The 23,723-nt window shown below is 37.9% G+C and overlaps 1 protein-coding gene across 3 annotated transcripts in view; it reads left to right on the top strand.

Moving 5' to 3' along the window:
- The window catches only part of SBF2 (SET binding factor 2), a 469,274-nt gene that overhangs the window by 424,162 nt on the left and 21,389 nt on the right, over positions 1 to 23,723 (top strand). For all 3 annotated transcript variants that reach the window (XM_060105533.1, XM_060105532.1, XM_060105531.1), the window contains 4 exons: positions 3,903 to 4,087; positions 9,503 to 9,679; positions 12,160 to 12,261; positions 12,982 to 13,167. In XM_060105533.1, coding sequence (XP_059961516.1) covers positions 3,903 to 4,087; positions 9,503 to 9,679; positions 12,160 to 12,261; positions 12,982 to 13,167 — 650 coding nt within the window. The remainder of the gene's footprint in view (positions 1 to 3,902; positions 4,088 to 9,502; positions 9,680 to 12,159; positions 12,262 to 12,981; positions 13,168 to 23,723) is intronic.

Raw genomic sequence — 23,723 nt, 5'->3', positions numbered from 1 at the left:
GGAGATAATAAATAGTATTCTAGCTTTAGAATAGTTATGGGGAATGAATGAAATAATATATGTAAAGCACTTAACTTAGTAAGTGGCTCGTTATTAATAGGAGCTCAATAAATGTTAGTTCCATTATTATTGTTGAGGTTGTTGTCATTATTGTTGCGTAATACTCCACTGAAATGGGAGTAAAGTCTACATTTGTATGTAAATTACCTTAAGGTTGCTTCTCACTGGCCAAAGGCAAGCAGATAAAGGAGAATGTGTCTTAGGCCTAGACCAGTAACTTTCAAACTTTTTTGATCATGGCTCACAGTAAGAAATACATTTTATATCTATATGTATACATATACATTTTATATTATCACAAAGGTAGTACTAAGTCACAATGCAAAATGTATATAGACTATAACAAAAGTTTCATGAAACAATATTCATCTATACCACATGCAGTGCTCATAGTATTTTCCACTCTAATCTGTTTCACTTCTTCAAAAATACTGGTTTGACCTTCTAAAATGATTTCACAAACCACTAAGGAGGACCCTGCAGTTTGGAAAAACACCACTCCAGGTCGGTGTTACATGCTCAGGACAAGTATTTGACACCTAGGTATCACTCAGGAAGCTAAGCAGACCTCACCACCAACGCAGTAGTGTAATGCCTTTGGTTAATGTGACTGCCAGATGCAATTACAGCTCTCCAAGCCCTGTGCTGACCCCATATCAGTATAGCCTGTTTTCTCATTGCTGATTTTCTGCTAGGTGATAAACACTTGGCAGTTTTTCATTAATGAGGCTCTGTTTGAGAAAGTGCTTAATTTTTTTTTAATTAATACCCTTTTCATTCTTTCAGGGCAAATAATTGAGTTGAAGGTATAGTAGAGAACTGCAACAGCTCATATGTATCAATTTTCAAAAAGAAAATAATCAACAAATGTTTGCAGTACCTAGATATCAGGCTCTCAGTATGGATATGAGTAAATGTTATTAGGTCCCTGCCTTTTGGAGTACACAATCAAGTAGAATAAAATGTGCAAATAATCACAGTGCAATGGAATCAGAGTTCAAATAGAGCTGTCTACAACTCTAGGAGGACAGTCAAGAATGCTTTTCAGAGGAGTTTACATTGTTCCTGGATCTTAATAAGAAGTTTGTCAGGTAAAGAAATAGGAGAGGTCATTCTAGGCCAAGGGACTAGCATAAGAAAATGATATATTTAGGGAACAGTATCTCAGAATTAGGAACCAACCACTCAGGCTTCACTGTAAGCATTTAATGATCCATATTCCAATAGGAAAGCTTAAAATCTTGGCAGAAAGGAGAGTAGTTGGCTTGCACACAGGAGTCCCTGTGCCTGTTTCATGCTGTTCCAGGTCTTTGTTCTGTCTTGCAGTAGCATTCTCTGTGTATAATCAGCCAGTGCCTCTGCAACCCTTAGCTTTCTGACTTCCTTTGGCCACTAAAGCCATCAAGGCCCTTCATTTCCTACTTCCAAAGGAGTGAGGCAGAAATGAAAAATCACTTACGATGATTTTTCTTTTATCAAATTATGTCACATTTTATGCAGTTTTGAAATGGATAGCTTAATAATCCTGCCATTAATGTTTTCAATCCTGAATAAGTACAGAATCATTTTCCTAAAGTGATTTGAGCAGTTCCTTTACTCAGGAAAGAATATAACTGTAACTCACTGCTCACCATTTTTGTTATTACCAGGTAAAGTTTGCGATAAGTCACGAAGCACTTTCTTTCTGTTGGAAAAAAGCAATATTACTCAAATTACAAAAGTATTATCTTTGATACTGCCTATCATTTTGGTGCAAATAGGGATTTTAGGAGAAGTCATTATGTCAACCATCACAAGCTGTATTTTTAGTGGCATTGGGTATTGTCACAGGGCCATAAATTTTTGCTGCTTGTAACTATCTATCTGCTTATGGAAAATAAATGGAATTTCCAAATGAAAAGAGGAAAAAAAGAAGATAGTGTGGCAATGCTTAATGCTCTACTGCAAAAACATGCCCTTTGTTATTCCAAATGGTTGTTAGAGGTTCATTCCTGATATGATGACCTTGCTCAAAGAACAAACATGTTGTACAACACATCGTATTTGCCAATCAGTCAGCCTCCTTAAATACTAGGGCCAGTGTATTCCTAACATTCACCCCTCCCCAAATTCCTTAATTTTATTATAAAAATTTGTTTCTCACCAAATGACAACCTCCAAAAGCTTATTCCATTTGGTATAATTTTTTAGTGGCACTCTTTGCTGCGCTGTCCATTTCACTGTGCTTATAATATTTATAAACAAGTGCTGAAATTTCCTTTAACAGGCACTCAGTTCATCTTTTTGTGTGACTGTGCAGCTTTTTATTTGTTAATCAAATCTTCTGCTTTTAATATATTTACATTTTTCCCCTATCATTAACTTAATGTTTAAAATTAACCTGTTCTTTTCTTACTCCATTTGCTCTGATGTTTGCTGCTATATACATTTCATTCCTTCTTCCTTCTTTAATCTCACCTACCAGTGCATGGGTACAGAGATAAATGTTTTACTCAGTCAAATACCAAATCTTCAGCTAAGGGAAGAGTCCATTATCAAGGTACTGTATTATCTGTCCTGATGTGTCACTCTTTTTAACCATCTTCATATGAAAGCATATGTGTTACAAGTGACTTTTTTCACATTTGTTTGTCAAATTATCTTTATTCTCATCCACATTCTGAATTTCCTCTGTGATTCCATTTACCAAAAAATTAACACTTGCTGTAACATCTAAGAAACTTCATAGGTTATAATAGAAAGTTTCATCCATGTTAAGCAGAAATTTATAATACCTTTTCTTGAGAACTGGTCTCCTGACCCTATAGATGCTTATAAAGAGAAGCAGATGTGACATTATCATGGTGACTTGTAGTCACCTAGAAACATGGCTTGATTTAACATTTGGCAAAAATTAAAGCTTCTCAAAGAGCCTTTCCAAATCTAGAAAATGCAGTTTAGGGAAGCAGTGGCAGTGTTATGTACCACTGTGACTCCATCACCAGCCTGAACACTACAGTCTGTGGGCATTTGTAAGGAGCTCTGTCAAATTTGGGACTTATTATATGCCTTTGTGTTTATATATTTAATATTTGATAGTCTCACTTGCATATTAGAAATCCTTGATTTTTCTAATTAATATAATTAAGGTCAACTTATGAGATCCTTCCAGTAGCTTAGCTTGACCTTTCCCTTAGAAGACATCTGCTTCTGACTATACCTTTAAAATAAAGCTTCCTAAGACTCAGTGAAATGCACATTACTAAATTTATAACTTCTCACTGTTTTTCCTGGATACTGGGGGAAAAAAGACTAAAATATAACTTTTACTGACTTAAAATTGCATTATTTTGGCATGATACACAAATATTAATTCTCAGATTTTAGTGGGTTTAGTAAAGTTCTAATTTATTTCTTAATGTGGTTTTCTTGTTGAATTGACTGACTAAAGCAGAATAATGTTCCTTCTTTCTTGAAGCCCTGAGAAATTTACTCCACGTTCTCCTTCCTAGGCTTCATTATTGCGTCCTGCCCACATTATTTCTTTCCTAGAGCCAGTGCACTCTATTTGTGATACCAGTATTTACTTATAAATACTGAATTTATATCAGTATACAAAAAACAGAATTGACTTGGGTGACTTATTAGTTTCCTCTGAGCCAAATGATTTTTGAAATGCTATATTAATAATGCTTACATGATGCAAAAGTAAATGACAAATGACGAATATGATACATGATTACTTAGATGAATTAATTTGCTGTTACCTCTAAAACTGTACCCACAGAGCATGCATCTTTTTCCCTATTCAGTGGCATTCTCACATCAGATTATCTCACTCAATTGTTTTGACTTTTGTGAAGGTGTTTGGGCAAGTCTTCGCTCTAGCACTCGCCTGATCAGCTCTCCAACATCCTTCATTGATGTTGGCGCCCGGCTGGCAGGCAAGGATCACTCGACGTCCTTCAGTAACAGCACTTACCTGCAAAACCAGCTCTTGAAACGCCAAGCAGCCCTTTATATATTTGGTGAGAAGTCGCAGCTAAGGGTAAGATTTCTTTTTCTCACTTAGAAACTTCATGGCTACATGAAGGCAGTGTATAAAACTTATTTCATAAACCAGCTTTCCTAGAAATTTTTTTTTCTTTTTTTTGCTGCATGGAGTCTTAACCTGGAGTTAATAATCAATCTTAAAAAAAAATTAGCTCCTGTATATGTATACATGTATGTCTACCTGTATTTATGTAGATGGAGATACACATGCATATACACAATGCATATTTATTAGGCATGAAAATAAGTGCTTATTCATAATCATTTTAAAAATCAGCATAGGGCCTCCCTGGTGGCGCAGTGGTTGAGAGTCCGCCTGCCGATGCAGGGGATACGGGTTCGTGCCCCGGTCTGGGAGGATCCCATATGCCGCGGAGCGGCTGGGCCCGTGAGCCATGGCCACTGGGCCTGCGCATCCGGAGCCTGTGCTCCGCAACGGGAGAGGCCACAACAGTGAGAGGCCCACATACCGCAAAAAAAAAGAAAAAAAAAAAAATCAGCATAAATATCACGAATATTAGGGAGTGTACATTAAAAAAATAAGGCTTATTCAGGCTGTGTTTTTCTACTGTCTTAGTTCAGCTTCCATAGGAATCTGTGCCCATGGCAAAACAGATGTTTTTGTTCTTGTAAACCTATTGATAGAGCTACAGGAAGGAAGAGTGGAAAGAAGAGTATGGCACTGCATATGGAGGCAAGGGAAGGCCAAGGCTACATACACTCCTTAAGTTACATTCTTTAAGAGTTCTCAAGACTATATAGAGTGACACATGTCCTAAGACATGTCAGAAAATGTAAGATATTAGCTGGTAATCAACTTTATTTTACTTTTTTAAAAAATTAATTAATTTATTTATTTTGGGCTGTGTTGGGTCTTTGTTGCTGCGCGGACTTTCTCTAGTTGAGACAAGTGGGGGCTACTCTTCATTGCAGTGCACAGGCTTCTCAATGTGGTGGCTTGCCTTGTTGCGGAGCATGGGTTCTAGGCGCACAGGCTCAGTAGTTGTGGTGCACAGGCTTAGTTGCTCTGTGGCATGTGGGATCTTCCCAGACCAGGGCTCGAACCAGTGTCCCCTGCATTGACAGGCGGATTCTTAATCACTGCGCCACCAGGGAAGCCCCTTTATACTTACTTTTAAATCATTATGTTAAAGAGCTTCACTATGCTCAAGTCCCATAAATTGTAAAGATAGTCTCTATCTCCAAAAGCAACAATAATTCCTTGGAGTTTAATGTTTTTGCAGTTCACACATTACAGAATAAATTTCATTACTACTGACAGGTGTGTGGGAAATAAAAGTATTTGGGGTTTTGGGGGGGGGGTTGTTTTTGTTTTTTATTTTGACCGTGCTGGGTCTTCATTGCGGTACACGGGCTCTTCGTTGTGGCGCACGGGCTTCTCTAGTTGTGGCGTGCGGGCTCAGTAGTAGCGGTGCGCAGACTTAGTTGCCCCACAGCATGTGAGCTCTTAGTTCTGCGACCAGGGATCGAACCCGCGTCCCCTGTATTTGAAGACAGATTCTTAACCACTGGACCACCAGGGAAGTCCCTAAAAGTATTTGTTAATTCAGAAATCCCCTCAAAATTTAGTCCAGGCTTCCCTGGTGGCACAGTGGTTGAGAGTCCGCCTGCCAATGCAGGGGACACGGGTTCATGCCCCGGTCCGGGAAGATCCCACATGCCGCAGAGCGGCTGGGCCCATGAGCCATGGCCGCTGAGCCTGCGCATCCAGAGCCTGTGCTCCGCAGTGGGAGAGGCCACAACAGTGAGAGGCCCGTGTACTGCAAAAAAAAAAAAGTTCAGTCCAGTGCGCCAGTGAGCACTGGACAATCTAGACAGACCTTCAGCTGAACTGTAAAATGGAGGCTGTGAGTAGGATCCCACATGCTTGGTCCTCAGGATGCCAGTGACTGAGTCAGCTCTTCAGTGGCAGTCTGGCTTTGCTAGGTCTTCTCCCACTGCCTGGACTACTGCAGTCACTTAGTCACCAAGCTTTAGGGTAGAGGGAATGAAACTGCTGGGTAACGCTCAATTTTTAAATATGCACATGTGTCTTCTGATACAGCAGATAATTTTATATCCAGAAAATAGTTGGGACATTTTTCAACAGTAGTCCAGGGATGCCTGCACAGCCTCCTTGGCACCAGTGTCTTTCCCAGAGCACAGACTGCACACTTCAGCACACCTCTTATTTTTGATCTGAGTCACTCCCCAAGGTTTGTCTCCTGAATGCTCACCTCTGCTATTCCCTTTGTACATCAGTCCTCAGATAAGCTGGGTGATCATGCATATATGAGTAAGAAAGACTGACCAATTGGACCCTTCCTCCTTTCCTCCCTCTCTCCCTCCCTCCTTTCTCTTTCTTTCTTTCATCAATAAAATACTATATTTAAAAAACATAATTCCGTAATTCCAAACATAATTTCTGGCACAATACTTATTAGGATTTTTGTATATTCCTTCACATTTTGCTTTTTATTAATTCAACTGTGTCTGTAGAGTATGGGTGCATATCTGTCTGACGTGTGCCATAGTCTAGCCAGCACAGTGCTGCCTAGTTGCAGCTCCACACCTTTTTATCCCAACAAAGGAAACATAGGAAAGCAAATAAGTGACTCATTCTAAACAATCTGGAATTGCCCTTATTTACCTTTTTTAATTCACATACTTTAATATCTTATACTTAGTAACAAATACTTCGTAATCTTAATAGTGTGCCGAACACGATGGTTGATAACTCCTGCTTTATAAGGTAGGTATTCCTAGCTCAAGTATGGTTGGGAAATGGAAAGGAATCTAGTTTTTCTGAAAAGTAAACTATTTTTTATATATTATAAGTTTAAAAAAAAACTAATATGACACGACACTCTAAGTCAATTTTCCAATGAAAATTTAAAAAAATAAAGTAGATAACCAACAAGGGCCTACTGTATAGCACAGGGAACTATACTCAGGAATATAAATGTTTAAATGTCTTGGTAAATATATCTGGATTGTAATAATATGTTTTGAATTGCATAGAATGTTTAAAATAAAGCAAAAAAAGATTAAAAAAAAAAAACTAACAGGGCTTCCCTGATGGCGCAGTGGTTGAGAGTCCGCCTGCCGATGCAGGGGACACAGGTTCGTGCCCCGGTCTGGGAAGATCCCACATGCCGCGGAGCGGCTGGGCCCGTGAGCCATGGCCGCTGAGCCTGCGCATCCGGAGCCTGTGCTCCGCAACGGGAGAGGCCACAACAGTGAGAGGCCCACGAACCGCCAAAAAAAAAAAAAAAAAAACAAACTAACAGAAAAGAACTCATGTTCTCATAGTGCTAAGTTCTTTATCTCAAGCCATCTTTCCATGTTGTATAAAAGATTTCATATTTATTTTAATGACTGCATAACTTTTTTTTAAACATTCAGTCCTTTTTTTAATATTTATTTTCTTTTTATTTATTTATTTTTATTTTTCGGCCGTGTCTGGTCTTCATCGTGGCATGTGGGATCTTCGTTGCGGCATGACGGATCTTTTTGGAGTGGCACACAGGCTTCTGTCTAGTTGTGACGTGTGGGTTTTCTCTCTCTAGTTGTGGCACGCGGGCTCCAGAGCACATGGGCTCTGTAGTTTGTGGCACGTAGGCTCTCTAGTTGAGGTGCACAGGCTCAATAGTTGTGGCGTGCGGGCTTAGTTGCCCCGCAGCATGTGGGATCTTAGTTCCCCTACTAGGGATCAACCCGCGTCCCCTGCATTGGAAGGTGGATTCTTTACCACTGGACCACCAGGGAAGTCCCGTAACTTTGTTTTGTTGGATGTTTTGGTTTCTTTCTTTATCATCTATAAGTAAAACTGCAGTCACATTTTCAAGCATATAGCTTTTTATTTTTATTTTTTATTGAGATACAATCCACTAGAGGATTTTTTCCTACATTTTAGATTATTTCTTTAGGCTAGCTTCCTAAAAGTGGAATTATTAAGACAAAGAAACTTTTTTTTTCTTAATATATAGTGGTAATGCTGTTTAAGAAAAAAAACTTGAGGGTTTTCACTTTTTATTTTAAAACTTTAATAGGCCTTTAAAAAATAAATAAATAAATAAAGTAACCAATATGAAACAGACCCAATATATAAGTCTTTGGCAGCAATTTTTTTAAATTGTAAAATACAAATAACATAAAGTTTACCATCTTAACATGTACAGTTCAGCAGTGCTAAGTACATTCATATTATTGTACAGCCAATCTCCAAAAAGCAGTTTACTCTTAGAGAAGCAGATGATCCAGTAGAGTAATTTGGGCAGAATGTGAAGAAAGTGAAAAGAACATGAGAAAATTAATTCATTCTTTGGCATAAGAAGTTAGAGAACTTTTAAATCTTCTTCAGAAGTAGGCAACTAGATTATCAAAATAAACTATTTCAATGGGCCACCAATTTAGCATTCTTTAGTTAAAATTGCAAACTTACATAGAAAAAATTCCATATGGATTAAAAATATAAATGATAGGGGCTTCCCTGGTGGTGCAGTGGTTGGGAGTCTGCCTGCCGATGCAGGGGACACAGGTTCGTGCCCCGGTCCGGGAGGATCCCACATGCCGCAGAGCGGCTGGGCCCATGAGCCATGGCCGCTGAGCCTGGGCGTCCGGAGCCTGTGCTCTGCAATGGGAGAGGCCACAACAGTGAGAGGCCCGCGTACTGCAAAAAAAAAAAAAATATATATATATATATAAATGATAATACTGAAACAAAGATTGATATATGTGTCATACTGAGTGAAAAATATTGTCCAAAAGTTAGAAATCAACAAAGCCTTTCATGTTTTACTGTATATTTTTTTATTATTGGCTTTAAAAGAGTAACTACAATATTAGTAGTCGTAGGACAGTGAGATAGTGATTTTTATTTTCTTCTCAGTGTTTATCTCTGCTTTTTTTTTCATTTTCACAATGACTATGTTTTACTTGCAATAATAAGAAACAAATGTGTATGTTTATAAACTTTAATTTGTAGAGCTCTGGAACCTCAACAACATATTACCTTTTAATTATAATTCACATCATGGGGAGACTTAGTTTACAGTTTGGGATTAGTCATGCTGTCATGCGTCATTGGTTCCTCCTTAGACCTCAGGTTCATGGCCTTGTAAGTAGCTTATATTTGGTCCTATAAGCTCCATCAGGTTCCAGTCTACTAGTAGCCTCTTCAAGTTCTCAGAATGACAGCAAGCTAAGTCAAACCACTAGACTTTACTGAATGGTTCTTTCCAGCAATACTGACACATTAGCGAAACAAGATTGACTTTCTTGATCCACTGCGCCCCTGCAGCTCTTTGGCCTCAACTAACTGTATATCGCTAAGCATTACCCTGTTGAAAACATTGTTCTTTTACCTATAACACCTCGTCTGCCTAATTCTCTGCATCTTCATCCACAGAACTTCAAGTTAGAATTTGCTTTAAATTGTGAGTTTGTTCCTGTTGAATTTCATGACATCCGACAAGTGAAAGCCAGTTTTAAAAAACTGATGAGAGCTTGTGTCCCAAGCACCATCCCTACTGACTCAGAAGTGACCTTCCTGAGAGCCCTGGGAGACTCTGAGTGGTTCCCACAGGTAATGTCTGGAGCAGCTTATCTTATAACTCAAGGAAAGGGAGGCCCAAGTGGATATACAGGATTGATATTTGAGGAAAAAAATATTGTGTTCCCCACTACCTGACATTCTCCCTTGATTGTGTGCCCTCTGTAAAGGCCTTTCCGTTCCAGGGAACCATGTGATATAGGAAATGAAGGGGTAGAATTCTCCATCCCTGGGTTTTTCTCTCTCTGTTGTTGAAACTTGCTTTGTCTCCATAGGATGCTAAGAAGGAGATTATTATTTTTAGATGGAAACTTTTTGATATACAACAAATTTAAACAACATTTATAGGGCTCCTGCTCTGTTACGAACAGAGTGAGGATCCAGGACAGGATGTGATTTCTAGGTGACTCCAAGGGGCTTTTCCTCTTAACTTTTTCACTTTCTATTTGTCTCTGCCTGTTCTGTGTCTCTGGATTGTGGCTTCACTCCCAAGCCAGCCCAGCAAAGGCACATTGGATGCCCTGAAGCCTACCTAAGGTTTAGGAAAAACCACATATCCTTCCTTTAGCTAAGTCAAGCTTGGGATGTTTTTAATTGAACGCTTATTGAGAAATTAAGGAGAAATAGGTATGCCAGCACACCTAACCCACATTTCTTCCAAACCACAGGAAGAAAGGTATTTATGACATGCATGTTTTAGACACTGATGCAGATATTTGGCCAAGAGCCTCTCTGCAATACAGCCTTCAGCCTTGTCTTTAGGCCCCTGGCACTATGTCCATTATTCCTTCTCCCCCTGTAGGAGCACACAGCCCCTCTATCCCCTGTCCACATTGACCTCCAAGCCTCCCGCCTCTCTTTTTTTTTTTTTTCTCCTGCTTCTCTTGAGGAGGAAAAAGGGTTGTTTCCCACAGTACATTGGACTAAAAAGAAAAAAAAAAAAAAAAAAAAAGCCAGGAAATGATATAAGTACCCAGGGTAGTGACTATTCTCAAGGTACTTAAACTCTAGGAAAACAGCCACATATACAATTAGCTATTATATGAGGCTATGTTAATTACTGTTAAGGCAATTCAGGATACTTTGAGTACCCATGGAAGGAGCTGATCAATACTCCCTGCTGTCCCTAAGTTACGAGCCCCAGCCCCAAAGTGTTCCTACCACTCAACCTATCCATCTGTGTTTCTCCTATTCTGTGTTCTACTCCTTACTTCAAAGTGAATTCATATCAGAAGTTAATGACTAAAAACAATGGAAAACATTGCCCCACTTGGGATATTGGCAGTTTAAAAGTTAACTCAGAGCACATGCTAAGCCCAAGAGAATTCAGGCCTGGTAATAGTTGTGTTATAGGAACAGTGAGTGAGGACCTTCCCATTCTTGAAGACGACATGTACCTTGTTCCTGTGTTTAAAATAGCCTAGCTCTGGGATGAACTGAGAGAGTGACTTGGACTTATATATACTACCAAATGTAAAATAGCTAGCTAGTGGGAAGCAGCCGCATAGCACAGGGAGATCAGCTTGGTGCTCTGTGACCACCTAGAGGGGTGGGATAGGGAGGGTGGGAGGGAGACGCAAGAGGGAAGAGATATGGGGAATGTATGTATATGTATAGCTGATTCACTTTGTTATAAAGCAGAAACTAACACAATTGTAAAGCAAGCATACTCCAGTAAAGATGTTAAAGAAATAATTTAAAAAAATAGCCTAGCTGTGTTTAAAATATGGGGGTGGGAATGTTTTGTTTTAGTTCAGAGTTGGATTCATTCTACAAGTTATGTCAAGTGATGTTTAAAATTTTTTTTAAACCAGAATGTTAAACATTTAGTTTTGAAATCTATATGCTTTGCTCACACCCTAATTGTTCATTAGGGACTTGGAGTCAGTTGTCTTGGCTTAAAAAGTTGAGCATAAATAAAGGTTTTCTTCCCATTTAATACACAGTACAAATACTTTAGTATATAATTCACATTTGATAGAAGCAATATCTTTTGTAATTTCTCTGGGGAGATGCATTATATATATTTTGTAATATTTTTCTTTCTCCTGAGATCTTTTGTAGGTATATTTTCTCTAATATTAGAGGTTTTTAAAATGAAAAAAGTATACAATTCAGTACTTTTTAGTATATTTACAAAGTTGTGCAGCCGTCGGAAATAGAACTCACTATACCACATAAAAACAATTTTAAATCTAATAACTATGTTGCGAGGGCCACTCAGAACCGCACTCTTTTCCACTGGAAAGAATTATAGCTCTTCTGCTTTGAGGGGAATCTTGTATGGTCAGTTTATTTCATTAAGTATCACTTGAACACATTGTTTTAAAATGTGTCATTGTTTAATCTTGATTTTGACAAAGAACTTTAAGTATTTAAAATTTATATGATTCTTTTGTCCAAATATTTTAATCCCTAACTTGTTTGATTATCTAAGGTTGATAGCAAGTCTGTCTGTTTTTGGTGCTCAGAAAGCACTTGGTCTAATTGTGGCCTCCTTTCTTATCTCTTAGCTTCACAGGATATTGCAGCTCGCTGTGGTTGTATCAGAAGTACTTGAGAATGGTTCCTCAGTTTTGGTGTGTTTGGAAGAAGGCTGGGACATCACTGCACAAGTAAATTATTAAAACATATTTTCAGATATTTAATTTTATATTTGTATTTTAATTCAGTTATTTTAAAATTCTGCAGATGAATCTTTTGTATAATGACTGACTAATGTGTTTATGGACAGAGAAAGTCCTCTGTTAACCACCACCTGGTATCCATCAAAAAGCTCTGTGCTGTGAGTTTCCAGGCCCTACACAGCCTGGAGCTCTGGCTCAGGGCATGAGGCTCCCACACCACAGAAGCATCATGCAAGCATGACCAGCGGTGTAGGACATGGGCCATCCTTCCCATGTTTTGTCAGTCCTTTCTCTGGTTCTCTGTAAGCCCCTCCTTTACTCACTCCAGAGTGAAAAGGAAAAGTGCAAATATAATCTACAGTAAAACATTAATATACATCTGCCAAAAAGTAGATGTAGGTTTGAACTGATCCTCTGACCTTATTAATTAACCTAGGAGAAGGCCACAGTCAGCAAACTGGCCAGGCAATGATTAAATTCTTAATTCTCTGAAGGAAAATGTAGCCAAAATGAATTTGAGTCTCAGTTTTTAATGGAAAGTTTGTAGAATTAATTCACTTAGCTGTCCTGGAACAGTTAGTGAACAAATTTGCCATCCAGGTAACTTTGCTTGTTAATTAGCTGTCATCAAAAGGAAGTGCTTTGTCTTAGAAGCAGGAATTTTTCAGGACTGAAAGTAATGAAGTATCCAACCTGCTTGTACCCTAGGTGACCTCCCTGGTTCAGTTACTCAGTGACCCCTTTTATAGGACACTTGAAGGCTTCCGGATGCTGGTCGAAAAAGAGTGGCTCTCTTTTGGTCATAAATTCAGTCAGCGGAGCAGCTTGACCCTCAGCTGTCAGGGCAGTGGTTTCACTCCAGTCTTCCTACAGTTCTTAGATTGTGTACACCAGGTAAGTAGAGCAAGCTTAAATCGACTTGATACAAGAGAAAGAAAAGACGTAGCATTTACTGAGCATTGCATTGCTGTGCCAGGTACCTTTATGTCACAGCTCTGATGGACTCAGCCATAAGACTTGCTAAAATTTCAGCAGTAGATTCCTGAAAATGGAAAAGAAAAGGAACTAGTTGGTTTCTGAAACTAGGCTAACTGAGCTGGCTGCCAAGTGAAGCGGGCAGCACTCTAAATTACCATCTAATGTAACGGAGCAAACTTGGCTTGTTCTCGAAGAAGGTTTGATCTAGTGTAGAACAGCAAAACTCTCTAGGTGTTGGCCGACCCTGAAATCCAGCACGTGGTCTTCCCATTTCGGGAGGACCCTACTTTATGCCTGAAAATATAGGAGGTAGAGCTTAACCCCCTAGAGAAAGAATCAGGGCCCGACCAGGCAAGCCTCTGAGGTTGAGAACAATGCCTCAGTTCTACTGGGTGGCATAATCAGGGCTAATCAAGAGACCAGACAGAGGGCTTCCCTGGTGGCGCAGTGGTTAAGAATCTGCCTGCCAAGTTAGGGGACACGGGTTCCATCCCTGGTCCGGGAAGATCCCACATGCCGCAGAGCAACTAAGCCCATGTGCCACAACTACTGAGCCTGCGAGCCACAACTACTGAAGCCTGCACACCTAGAGCTGGTACTCTGCAACAAGAGAAGCCACCGCAATGAGAAGCCTGCACACCACAATGAAGAGTAGCCCACGCTCACCGCAACTAGAGAAAGCCCGTGTGCAGCAACGAAGACCCAACACAGCCAAAAATAAATAAATAAAATAAATTTATTTTTAAAAAAAGAGAGAGACCAGACAGAAACCCAGGTATATAATCCAGTCAAACCCAGTGGGAGCTGGGAGTGGGGGAGATGTGAATGCTCTGGGCTCCCTCTTACCTTCACCTCAGGCCTTGGTCAGTATTGGGCTTGAGAATTGGATGGCACTGGGTTTACAAGTTGAAGGCATTGGCACCAGTGGCTAAAATGGCCTAGAAAAAGTAAGGTTGACACTTTTAGCCTGTTTCATCTGCACCACAACAGTGAATGGGTTCTGGCATGTCAAATATATTTGTCAGAACAGTGAGCCTCTTTGAAATTGAAATACATTGGCCTCAAGTATCTGTTGGAAAGAAAAGTAAAAATGTTTTTAGGAACCAGTATTGGAACTAGGTCATCTTATGTATGGTTATGTTTTGTTTTGTTTGTTTTGTTTTTTATTCCATTAATCACTTGATCAGCTCTATCAATTCACTTCATAATGTTTAAAAAATGTATTTACAGTGTATAATTCAGTAGTTTTTAGTATATTCAGAGTTGTGCAATTACCACAAGCAATTTCAGATTATTTTATCACCCCAAAACAAACTCCATACCCATTAGTAGTGACTTTTCCATCGACCCCATCCCCTACATACACAAACACTGGAGGTTATGTTTTTGATTGCTCCAATCAGCTTCTTAAAGAAAAGACCTATTGAATAATTTTAGTTGATTTGAGTAGTATCTGGAGAAGCTAGTCACAAGGTTGAGCTTATACTTTTAAACTCTTTGCAGCAAATTATATATTTGCTTCCTGTTTGAATATTAGCTTTTTTATTCAGACATCTTTTGGCAAATACATGAGGGAGAAGTTTGAAGCCCATTGTCTCTAAAACAAAAGCTTAACTGAGACTAAAGGAGAGGAGCAAGCATTTTTTCTCACTTCTGGATAGCTGAACACATATGAGTTCTTCATGAAAGCACTTCTTATCCTGCACATTGTCTTATTATGCTATGCACAGGCTATTTCCTGCCTCCATGCCTATATCCCACTACCATCTGCAGTCATCATTACTGATATTTCTTGACCGCTTACTATGTGCCAGGCACTGTTCTCAGCACTATATTTTATTCCATGATTCTTTCTAAGTAATCTTTGAACCTTTTCCTGGCCCCTTCATTTGTATTCTTATGAACCGTGTACAGACTTCTTTGGTAGCATCTGTACACTAGAATCTATCTATTTGTACGTGTCTGTTGCCTTCTACTTAGACTGAGAATTCTTGGGAGAAGGGTCTATGTTATATTAATCTTCATATCCCTAATATCTAATGCAATTATAATTTTAGTCTCTGGAATGTAGTAGACCCTCAATAAATACATATAACAAGTAAATAAATGAAAATTTGAATGACCACCTGGTTCAGCCTTGTTGAGGCTCTCACCACCCTTCATCAAGACCATCTAGGATGTCCTGAGTTGCTAATAACATCTTCTATATGCTCAGATATGAAGCTGTTACTCTCTTTTACAAAAATCTTTAAAGCAGACAAACAAAAAACTTTCAGTGGCTCTACATTTCTTAAAGAATTACTCTTCCTCACATCCAATTTGAATATAATAATGTCAAAATTTCACTTGAAAGGTTCTTAAGGATCCTCACTGGATGCCTCTGTTGTCTTAATAAGTACACTCAACCAATTTTACCCCTGCATTGAAATAATATCACTCTTGGGCTTCCCTGGTGGCACAGTGGTGGAGAATCCGCCTGCCAGTGCAGTGGACACGGGTTCGATCCCTGGTCCGGGAAGATCCCACATGCTGCAGAGCAACTAAGCCCGTACGCCACAACTACTGAGCCTGTGCTCTAGAGCCCATGAGCCACAACTACTGAGCCCATGTGCTACAACTACTAAAGCCTGCACACCTAGAGCCCATGCTTCACAACGAGAGAAGCCACTGCAATGAGAAGCCCGTGCACTGCAACGAAGAGTAGCCCCCGCTCGCTGCAACTAGAGAAAGCCCGTTCACAGCAATGAAGACCCAACACAGCCAAAAATACATAAATAAAATAAATAAATTTATAAAAAGAAAAAAAATCACTCTTTATTCAGTTGAATACCAGATGAAGCAGTTGACTTGCTTTTAATGTCTTTGGCCTATAAAAATGGATATCTTTAAAAATTAAAATCACAATCTTCATAATGTGGTGTTCACACTTAAAGAACATGTAGGGATTAAAAAAAAAAACAGAAAAAAATCAAACCAAGAACTGGTTCTTTTAAAGGGTAAACAAAATTGACAAACCTGGCCAGGCTCACCAAGAAGAGAGAGAGAACCCAAAGAGAAAAAAGAAATGAAAAAGGAGAAATCTCAACTGATACCACAGACATACAAAAAAACATAAGAGAATACTATGAACAATTATATGCCAACAAATTTGACAACCTAGAAGAAATGGACAACTTTCTAGAAACATACAGCCCACCTAAATTGAATCAAGAAGAAATAGATAATTTGAACAGACTGATCACTAGAAGTGAAATAGAATCTGTAATTTTAAAAAACTGCCTGCAAACAAAAGGCCAGGACCAGATAGCTTCACAGGCAAATTCTACCAAACATACAAAGAAGAACTCATATGGATTCTTCTCAAACTCTTCCAAAAGACTGAAGAGAAGGGAACACTCCCAAAGACATTCTGTGATGCCACCATCACCCTGATACCAAAACCAGACAAAGATCCCACCAAAAAAGAAAATTACAGGCCAATATCTTTGATGAATATAGATGCAAAAATTCTCAACAAAATATTAGGAAACCAAATCCAACACACATAAAAAAACCTCACAACCAAGTGAGGTTCATCACACATTCACAAGTATGGTTCAACATATGCAAATCAATCAGTGTAATACACCACATTAAGAAAAGTCAAAAACCACATGATCATCTCAATGGATGCAGAAAAGGCATTTGACAAAATTCAACATCCATTCATGACAAAAACTCTTACCAAAGTGGGTACACAGGGAACATATCTCAACATAATGAAAGGTATTTATGACAAACCCACAGCCAATGTAATACTCAATGGTGAAAAGCTGAAAGCCTTCCTACTAAAATCTGGAACAAGACAAGGATGCCCACTCTCACCCCTTCTATTCAGCATAGTATTGGAAGTCCTAGCCACAGCAATCAGACAAGAAAAAGAAATAAAACATATTCAAATTAGAAGGGAAGAGGTAAAATTGTCACTATATGCAGATGACATGATACTATATATAGAAAACCCTAAGGATTCCACACAAAAACTACTAGATCTAATAAATGAATTCAGCAAAGTAGTAGGATACAAGATTAACATTCAGAAATCAGTTGTATTCCTTTACACTAACTATGAAATAGAAAGGGAATGTAAAAAAAAAAAAAAGTACCTTTTAAAATTGCACCAAAAAAAAAAAAATACCTAGGAATAAACTTGACCAAGGAGGTGAAAGACTTTTACATTGAGAACTATAAAACATTAATAAAGGAAATTAAGGAGGACTCAAAGAAATGGAAAGATATCCCATGCTCTTGGGTTGGAAGAATTAATATTGTTAAAATGGCAGTACTACCCAAAGCAACCTACAGATTTATGCAATCCCTATCAAATTACCCATGACATTTTTCACAGAACTAGAATGACTCAAAAATTTATATGGAATCATAAAAGACCCAGAATTGCCAAAGCAATTCTGAGGGAAAGAAAACAAAGCAGGAGGCATAATTGTCCCAGACTTCAGACAATACTACAAAGCTGCAGTAATCAAAACAGTGTGGAATGAGAGGAATGGCAGGTAAAGTCACCCATGTAGACTTTTTTTAATAAGAATTAAACTGAACCCATGTCAACTTTTTTTTTTTTTTTTTTTTTGGCCACAGTGCTTTGTTTGCGGGTTCTTAGTTCCCTGACCAGGGATTGAACCCAGGCCCTTGGTAGTGAAAGCATGGATGGAGTCCTAACCACTGGACTGCCAGGGAATTCCCATAATTCCCATGTCAACTTTTTTAAAAGAATTAAACTGAGAATAGGACACTTGTTTACAAACTTCTTTACTGAGTATTTTAAGATATCATCCATAGGCATTTGAAAATATCCATATTTTTGGTTTCACATATTTTTATCCTAAAATTAACTTAAACCTTTTTTATGGCTGAAATAAGTTTGTAACTGTTTCTTTTTCATATAATATGTTGAGGTAACATCCTCAGATTTCAAAGGGTGAAATAAAGTTTAAAGGAAGTAAGTTTAACTGCTGTTTCCACAAATGAGGGATTAAAACTCTAATGACAACTTCCCCCACAGAAAATAATTATAAAATGAGACATGGGGAAAGGAAACTTTTCAACAAATGGTATTGGAATAACTGTATATCTATATAGAAAACTATGAACCCTGACCCTTACATCATTCACAGAAATTTACCTGAAATGGATCATAGATGTAAATGGCTAAAGGAAATTATTCAAGCAGAAAATAAATGATAAAAGAAGGAATCTTGGGATATCAGGAAGGAAAAAAGAACAGAAAGTAAAATATGGATAAATACAATAGACTTTTCTCCTCCTCTTCAGTTTTCTAAATTGATGGTTGAAGCAAAAATTGTAACAGTTTTTGATGTTCTCAATATATGTAGAGGAAATAGTTAAGACAATTATAAATGGGGGAGCACAAAGGGATGTAAAGGGAAGTAAGGTTTCTACACTTCACTAAAATGTCAACACCAGTCAACTGTAACAAGATATGTAATGTAATACCCAGAATGACCACTAAAAAAGCTACATAAAGACATACACTCAAAAACACTATAGATAAATCAAAATAAAATTCTAAAAAATGTTCAAGTAATCCACAGAAGGCAGGGAAAAGAAAACAGAAAAAAAATAGAACTGAAGACAAAAAGTAAAATGACAGACTTCAGCCCTAACATACCAATAATTGCATTAAAAATGGAAATGGTCTAAATAAAACATGACATAACAGTATGCTTTTTATAAGAAACTTGGTTCAAATATGAAAGTATTGTTACAGAAGTTGTATTTATAATAGCCAGAAATTGCAGGAGGGAGGGGACAAAATGTCCTGAAACAGGTAAATGGCTAAACAAACTGGTGCATCCATACCATGGAACACTACTCAGCAATGAAAAGGGGTGAGCTGCTGATATAAGCGATAATTTGAATGGATCTCAAGAGCATGATGTTGAGTGAAGAAAACACAATCTCCAATGGTCACATACTGTATGATTCCATTTATATAACATTCTCAAAATGAGAAGATTATAGAGATAGAGAATAAATTATTGGTTGTGAGGGTTTGGAGATAGTGGGGGAGGGGAATGGGTGTGACTATAAAGGGGTAGCATGAAAAACAAACCAATTGTCCATCAGCTGGTGAACAAATGAACAAATTCTGGTACATGCATGCAATGGAATACTACTCAGCAAGCAAAAGGAATGAAATGTTAATATACACAACAATATGGATGAGTCTTAAAATCATGATCAATGAAAAAAGTCATATATCTCATCACAAGGGACTTCCCTGGTGGCACAGTGGTTAAGAATCTGCCTGCCAATGCAGGGGACACAGGTTCAAGCCCTGGTCCAGGAAGATCCCATATGCCATGGAGTAGCTAAGCCCATGTGCCACAACTACTGAGCCTGCGCTCTAGAGCCTGCAAGCCACAATTACTGAGCCTGCGTGCCACAACTACTGAAGCCCGTGTGCCTAGAGCCTGTGCTCCACAACAAGAGAAGCCACGGCAATGAGAAGCCCGCTCACTGCAACGAAGAGTAGTCCCTGCTCACCGCAACTAGAGAAAGCCTGCACGTAGCAACGAAGACACAACGCAGCCAAAAATAAATAAATAAATTTATAAAATAAAATTAAAAATCTCATCACAAGGAGAAAATTTTTTTTCTTTTCATTTTATCTATATGAGATGGTGGAGGTTAAACCTACTGTGGTCATCATTTCACAGTATATGTAATTCAAACGATCATGCTATAGCGTTAAACCTATACAGTGATGTATGCCAATTATTTCTCAATAAAATCGGGTAAAATGGGTAAAAAAGACTACAGACTACACAGTATATGATTTCATTTATAGGAAACCCTAAAAAAGGCAAAGTGGTAGTGGCAGAAAAACAGATCAGTGGTTGACTGGAACCAGTGGTCAGGGGAGGGGGTCGACCTCGAAAGGACATGAGCAAACTTTATAGGATGAGGGAACTGTTCTGTATCCTCACTGTGGTGGTGGTTATACAAATGTATAACCAAATGAACAGTGACCAAAACTAATCAACTGTAGGCTTAAAATAGGGAAATTTTAGTATATTTAAATTATACTTCACTGAATATGAAAAAAAAATTTAATGAGTAAGTCCAACTTCTTAGTAAACTGGAGTTCTAAAAAAAAAAAAAAACAGCAGCTCTCTAGTTTCTCTAGAGAAAAATTTGCCATTGTGATACCCAGAAAGTACCTATAACCCTGGCTGCCTGCTTTCTGGAAGCACGGTAGGAAACAGGTCCAGGGAAATCCCAGTTAAGTGTGCAGAGTTTTACTTTTTCTGTACTGTTTTCAGTCTCATCATTAACCCAGTTGTGCGTGGTGTTCCCAAGTCCAGAACTTATCAAGTTTGGTTTTTCCAGAGAACAAACCTCTAATCTCTTGCTTGCAAGAAGGTAGTCATGAGGTAGGAAAGACTACATGAGATAGGAAAGGACCCTGGAGGTCTCACCACTGCCTCTCTAGACTTACAACTAGTTCTCATTTTTAGCCCCCCTTTTCCTCCTATATAGGACTTGGGCCTCTGAGTCCTGAGCCTTTCTGGGTTTACAGGGCAAACTGTTACCTTTTCAAATCATTTTCATCCCAGTGTAGCTTCTCATCTTCGGTCACTTTCTGCTATTCTTCCTTCTGTTTTCCATCTTTCTGAATTTTCTTGGCCTGCTACTGTCTTCCCTTTCTCCCCACCTCGTTTTCGACTTTTACCTTTTAAAAATTCCTTTAATTGAGGGAGAGTTGCTGGGGACTGAGTTTGTGTGGCTGAATTTGGCTTAAGTTAAATACAGTATTAAATGTGTTAAATACCCATATTCAACTTGCAGAATTCTGCATACCTAAATATTAGAGTCAGCAAAAGAATCTACTCACAATCAGTAAGAAATTTCAGTTAGTTCTGAAACTGAAAACAAAAGTTGACTTTTAATGAAAACTCAATTATTTGTAGGTGAATGCTTCACAAACTGTAGAAAATAATATTGTTCCGGGTCTGAAGACTCCTTTAGTATGATTTCAAATCTGGTCATACTGCATTAAAAAAAATTAAAATATAAATTTTTAAAACTTTGTCTGAACCCTTCAACTTAATACTCTCACACATAATAACCTGAGTTCAGGCAAGTCATGGCAAAGTGAGTCTGTGACATTAACTGCAGTATTTAAAGAATGCTTGGCTATGGTAGGTGTCAGTTTTGGTGAAGTAGATTATTTTGTGCTGAAAAGGGACAATTTATTCATTCAAAAACAGAAGACTATAGTTAACAAATAGAGCTTTTGATTCTTGCTGACTTAATTATAAGGTAGTGTTTCATCATCTCCTACATAGTGGTTTTAGGCATTAGAAAATGCCTTCTTCGAATACCTTTCAACTGAACACTAATGGTTTACATGACTCTGGCTTTTGCCAGACAGTTCGAATTAGTGCTATCCTCAGTCTCTCAGGAGCACAAAACAGAGCCAAGCCTCAACAACATTTTAAAAAATAAGTGCAAAATTATGCAGCAGCTAGCAAAACTTCCCCAGGTGGAATGTGTTCCCTGCTTATTAACCTTTTCTAACATGCGGAATGCCAAAAGGCAGTCCATGGACGTATGCCTAGACTTGCCCATTAGTACTAATAGAGTTACAAAGAAAACAGATGAAGCGCTGATCTCAAATTAGAACTGCCTCATCATATAAAAAGCCATTGTTTGTGCCAGTGTATCCAGGTGTCAGATGAATTATAAATGCTAGATCAGTTTCATAATAGCAACATCTGGCAGATTTTTTGTTGCTTCTAAAAGAAATTGGCTTAGCTCAAATGATATCATTACAGGATGCTTCCTTTTCTTAAAATAGTTGAACCAAATTCAGAAGGAAAATACATCCAAATACAAAAAAAAAATTTTTTTTTACCTAAAATTTCTTTTTAAAATATAATACTAAGGGAAAAGATATGTATAATATGAATGAAAGCATGACGTATACGAAAGCATCTCCTTTATTCCAGCATTAGAGTAAATCTTTGAGTGCGTCTTAGAACTTTCTCATTATTTCCTACTTTGAGAAAAGCAAGTAACAGTTATAACTTTGCCTTTGAAGTTTATTCAAATTGTAAATTGACTCACTCTGGTCTGGCTTTGTGGTATGATTCTCCCTACAGTTACCATATGCCAGCACTATGCTAGGTCCTATTCCAAAGAGAAAACCTATTTGCCTTTTAAAGATACGAGCTTTCCCTGTGAGTGCATGTGTGAGGAGCTAAGTCGCTCTCACATAGGTCTATTACTCTAAAATTTATCCATGCATATTGGCAAAATAACTGCAGTTAATTGATTCATGGTGTATTCAAGAGTTTCTGGTGTCCGCCTGCTTCCCAGTCAACTGAAAATTGGCAAAAGTTGACACACTCCAAGCTGATTTATAACAAAGCAACTTCACATTAAAGCTTTTAATATTTGAGCCCATAAAGTAAGTCTGAGTTTGCCTATCAGTCCCATTTACTAATTTTTGATCTTTAACAAATTATTCAGCCTCTCTGTGCTTCAATTTCTTTATATATGTATATATCTCAGAAGGATTAAAAATCTTATGTGAAGTGTTTGGCACAGTACAGAAGGTATACAATTAATGTTTATTAAATCTTAATCTGTGAAATAACAAAAACTAGTGTTAGCCACCTATTTTTCTAGGGTATGTCTAACATACCCATAATTTTTTAAATGTTGATACCATTAAATATAGGGTCTCTTATAGCTTAATATTTCTAATTCCTGAAAGCAAAATCCAATTTTAACTTATTATATTTTATTCCCAAAATGTTGATCTTTCCTGAGATTTGAGTCATAGCTTATTTTTATGGGCCTTTAAATTTTACAAAGTACTTAATGGCATATGGGCAAAAAATAAGACCCTATAAATTCATATTTCTCCAAATTCCATTTCAGATTCTCTTCCTATAAATAAGTGAAATTGGCAGATTTTACTCCATAATGGAAAACAAAACCAAAATGCCTCAAACAGTCTTAGTATTTTAAATCTGTATATTTTTTCTCTTCATCAAGATAAATGCAAAATTATTTTGAACAACAGAATCCAGATGATGACTGAAAGAGGCCTAAAACTCTATTCATCAGCATATTTGGGGAAATGCTCACATAGAATTAATTTATAGGCTGAGATGCCTGTCATTCCCAATTCTACATAATACAGTAAGGCTAAGTTTATTTGAAACAGACTTGCCTTTAGGCCCCCCAGATCTTGTGGCCAAGAATAAAGAAAACTAATGAAACCAAAAGCCTTTGTTTGAAAAGATCAATAAAATTAATAAACCTCTAGCCAGACTGATCAAAGAAAAGACACAAATTACCAATATTAGAAATGAGAATGGTAACATCCCTACAGATTCTACAGATATTAAAAGGACCATAAGGGAATATTGTGAACAATT

The sequence above is a fragment of the Mesoplodon densirostris genome, chromosome 7 (assembly GCF_025265405.1).
Source record: "Mesoplodon densirostris isolate mMesDen1 chromosome 7, mMesDen1 primary haplotype, whole genome shotgun sequence".
Taxonomy (NCBI): Eukaryota; Metazoa; Chordata; class Mammalia; order Artiodactyla; family Ziphiidae; genus Mesoplodon; species Mesoplodon densirostris.
Note: the sequence above shows the minus strand (reverse complement) of the source record. Positions and strands in the feature narration are given on the sequence as shown.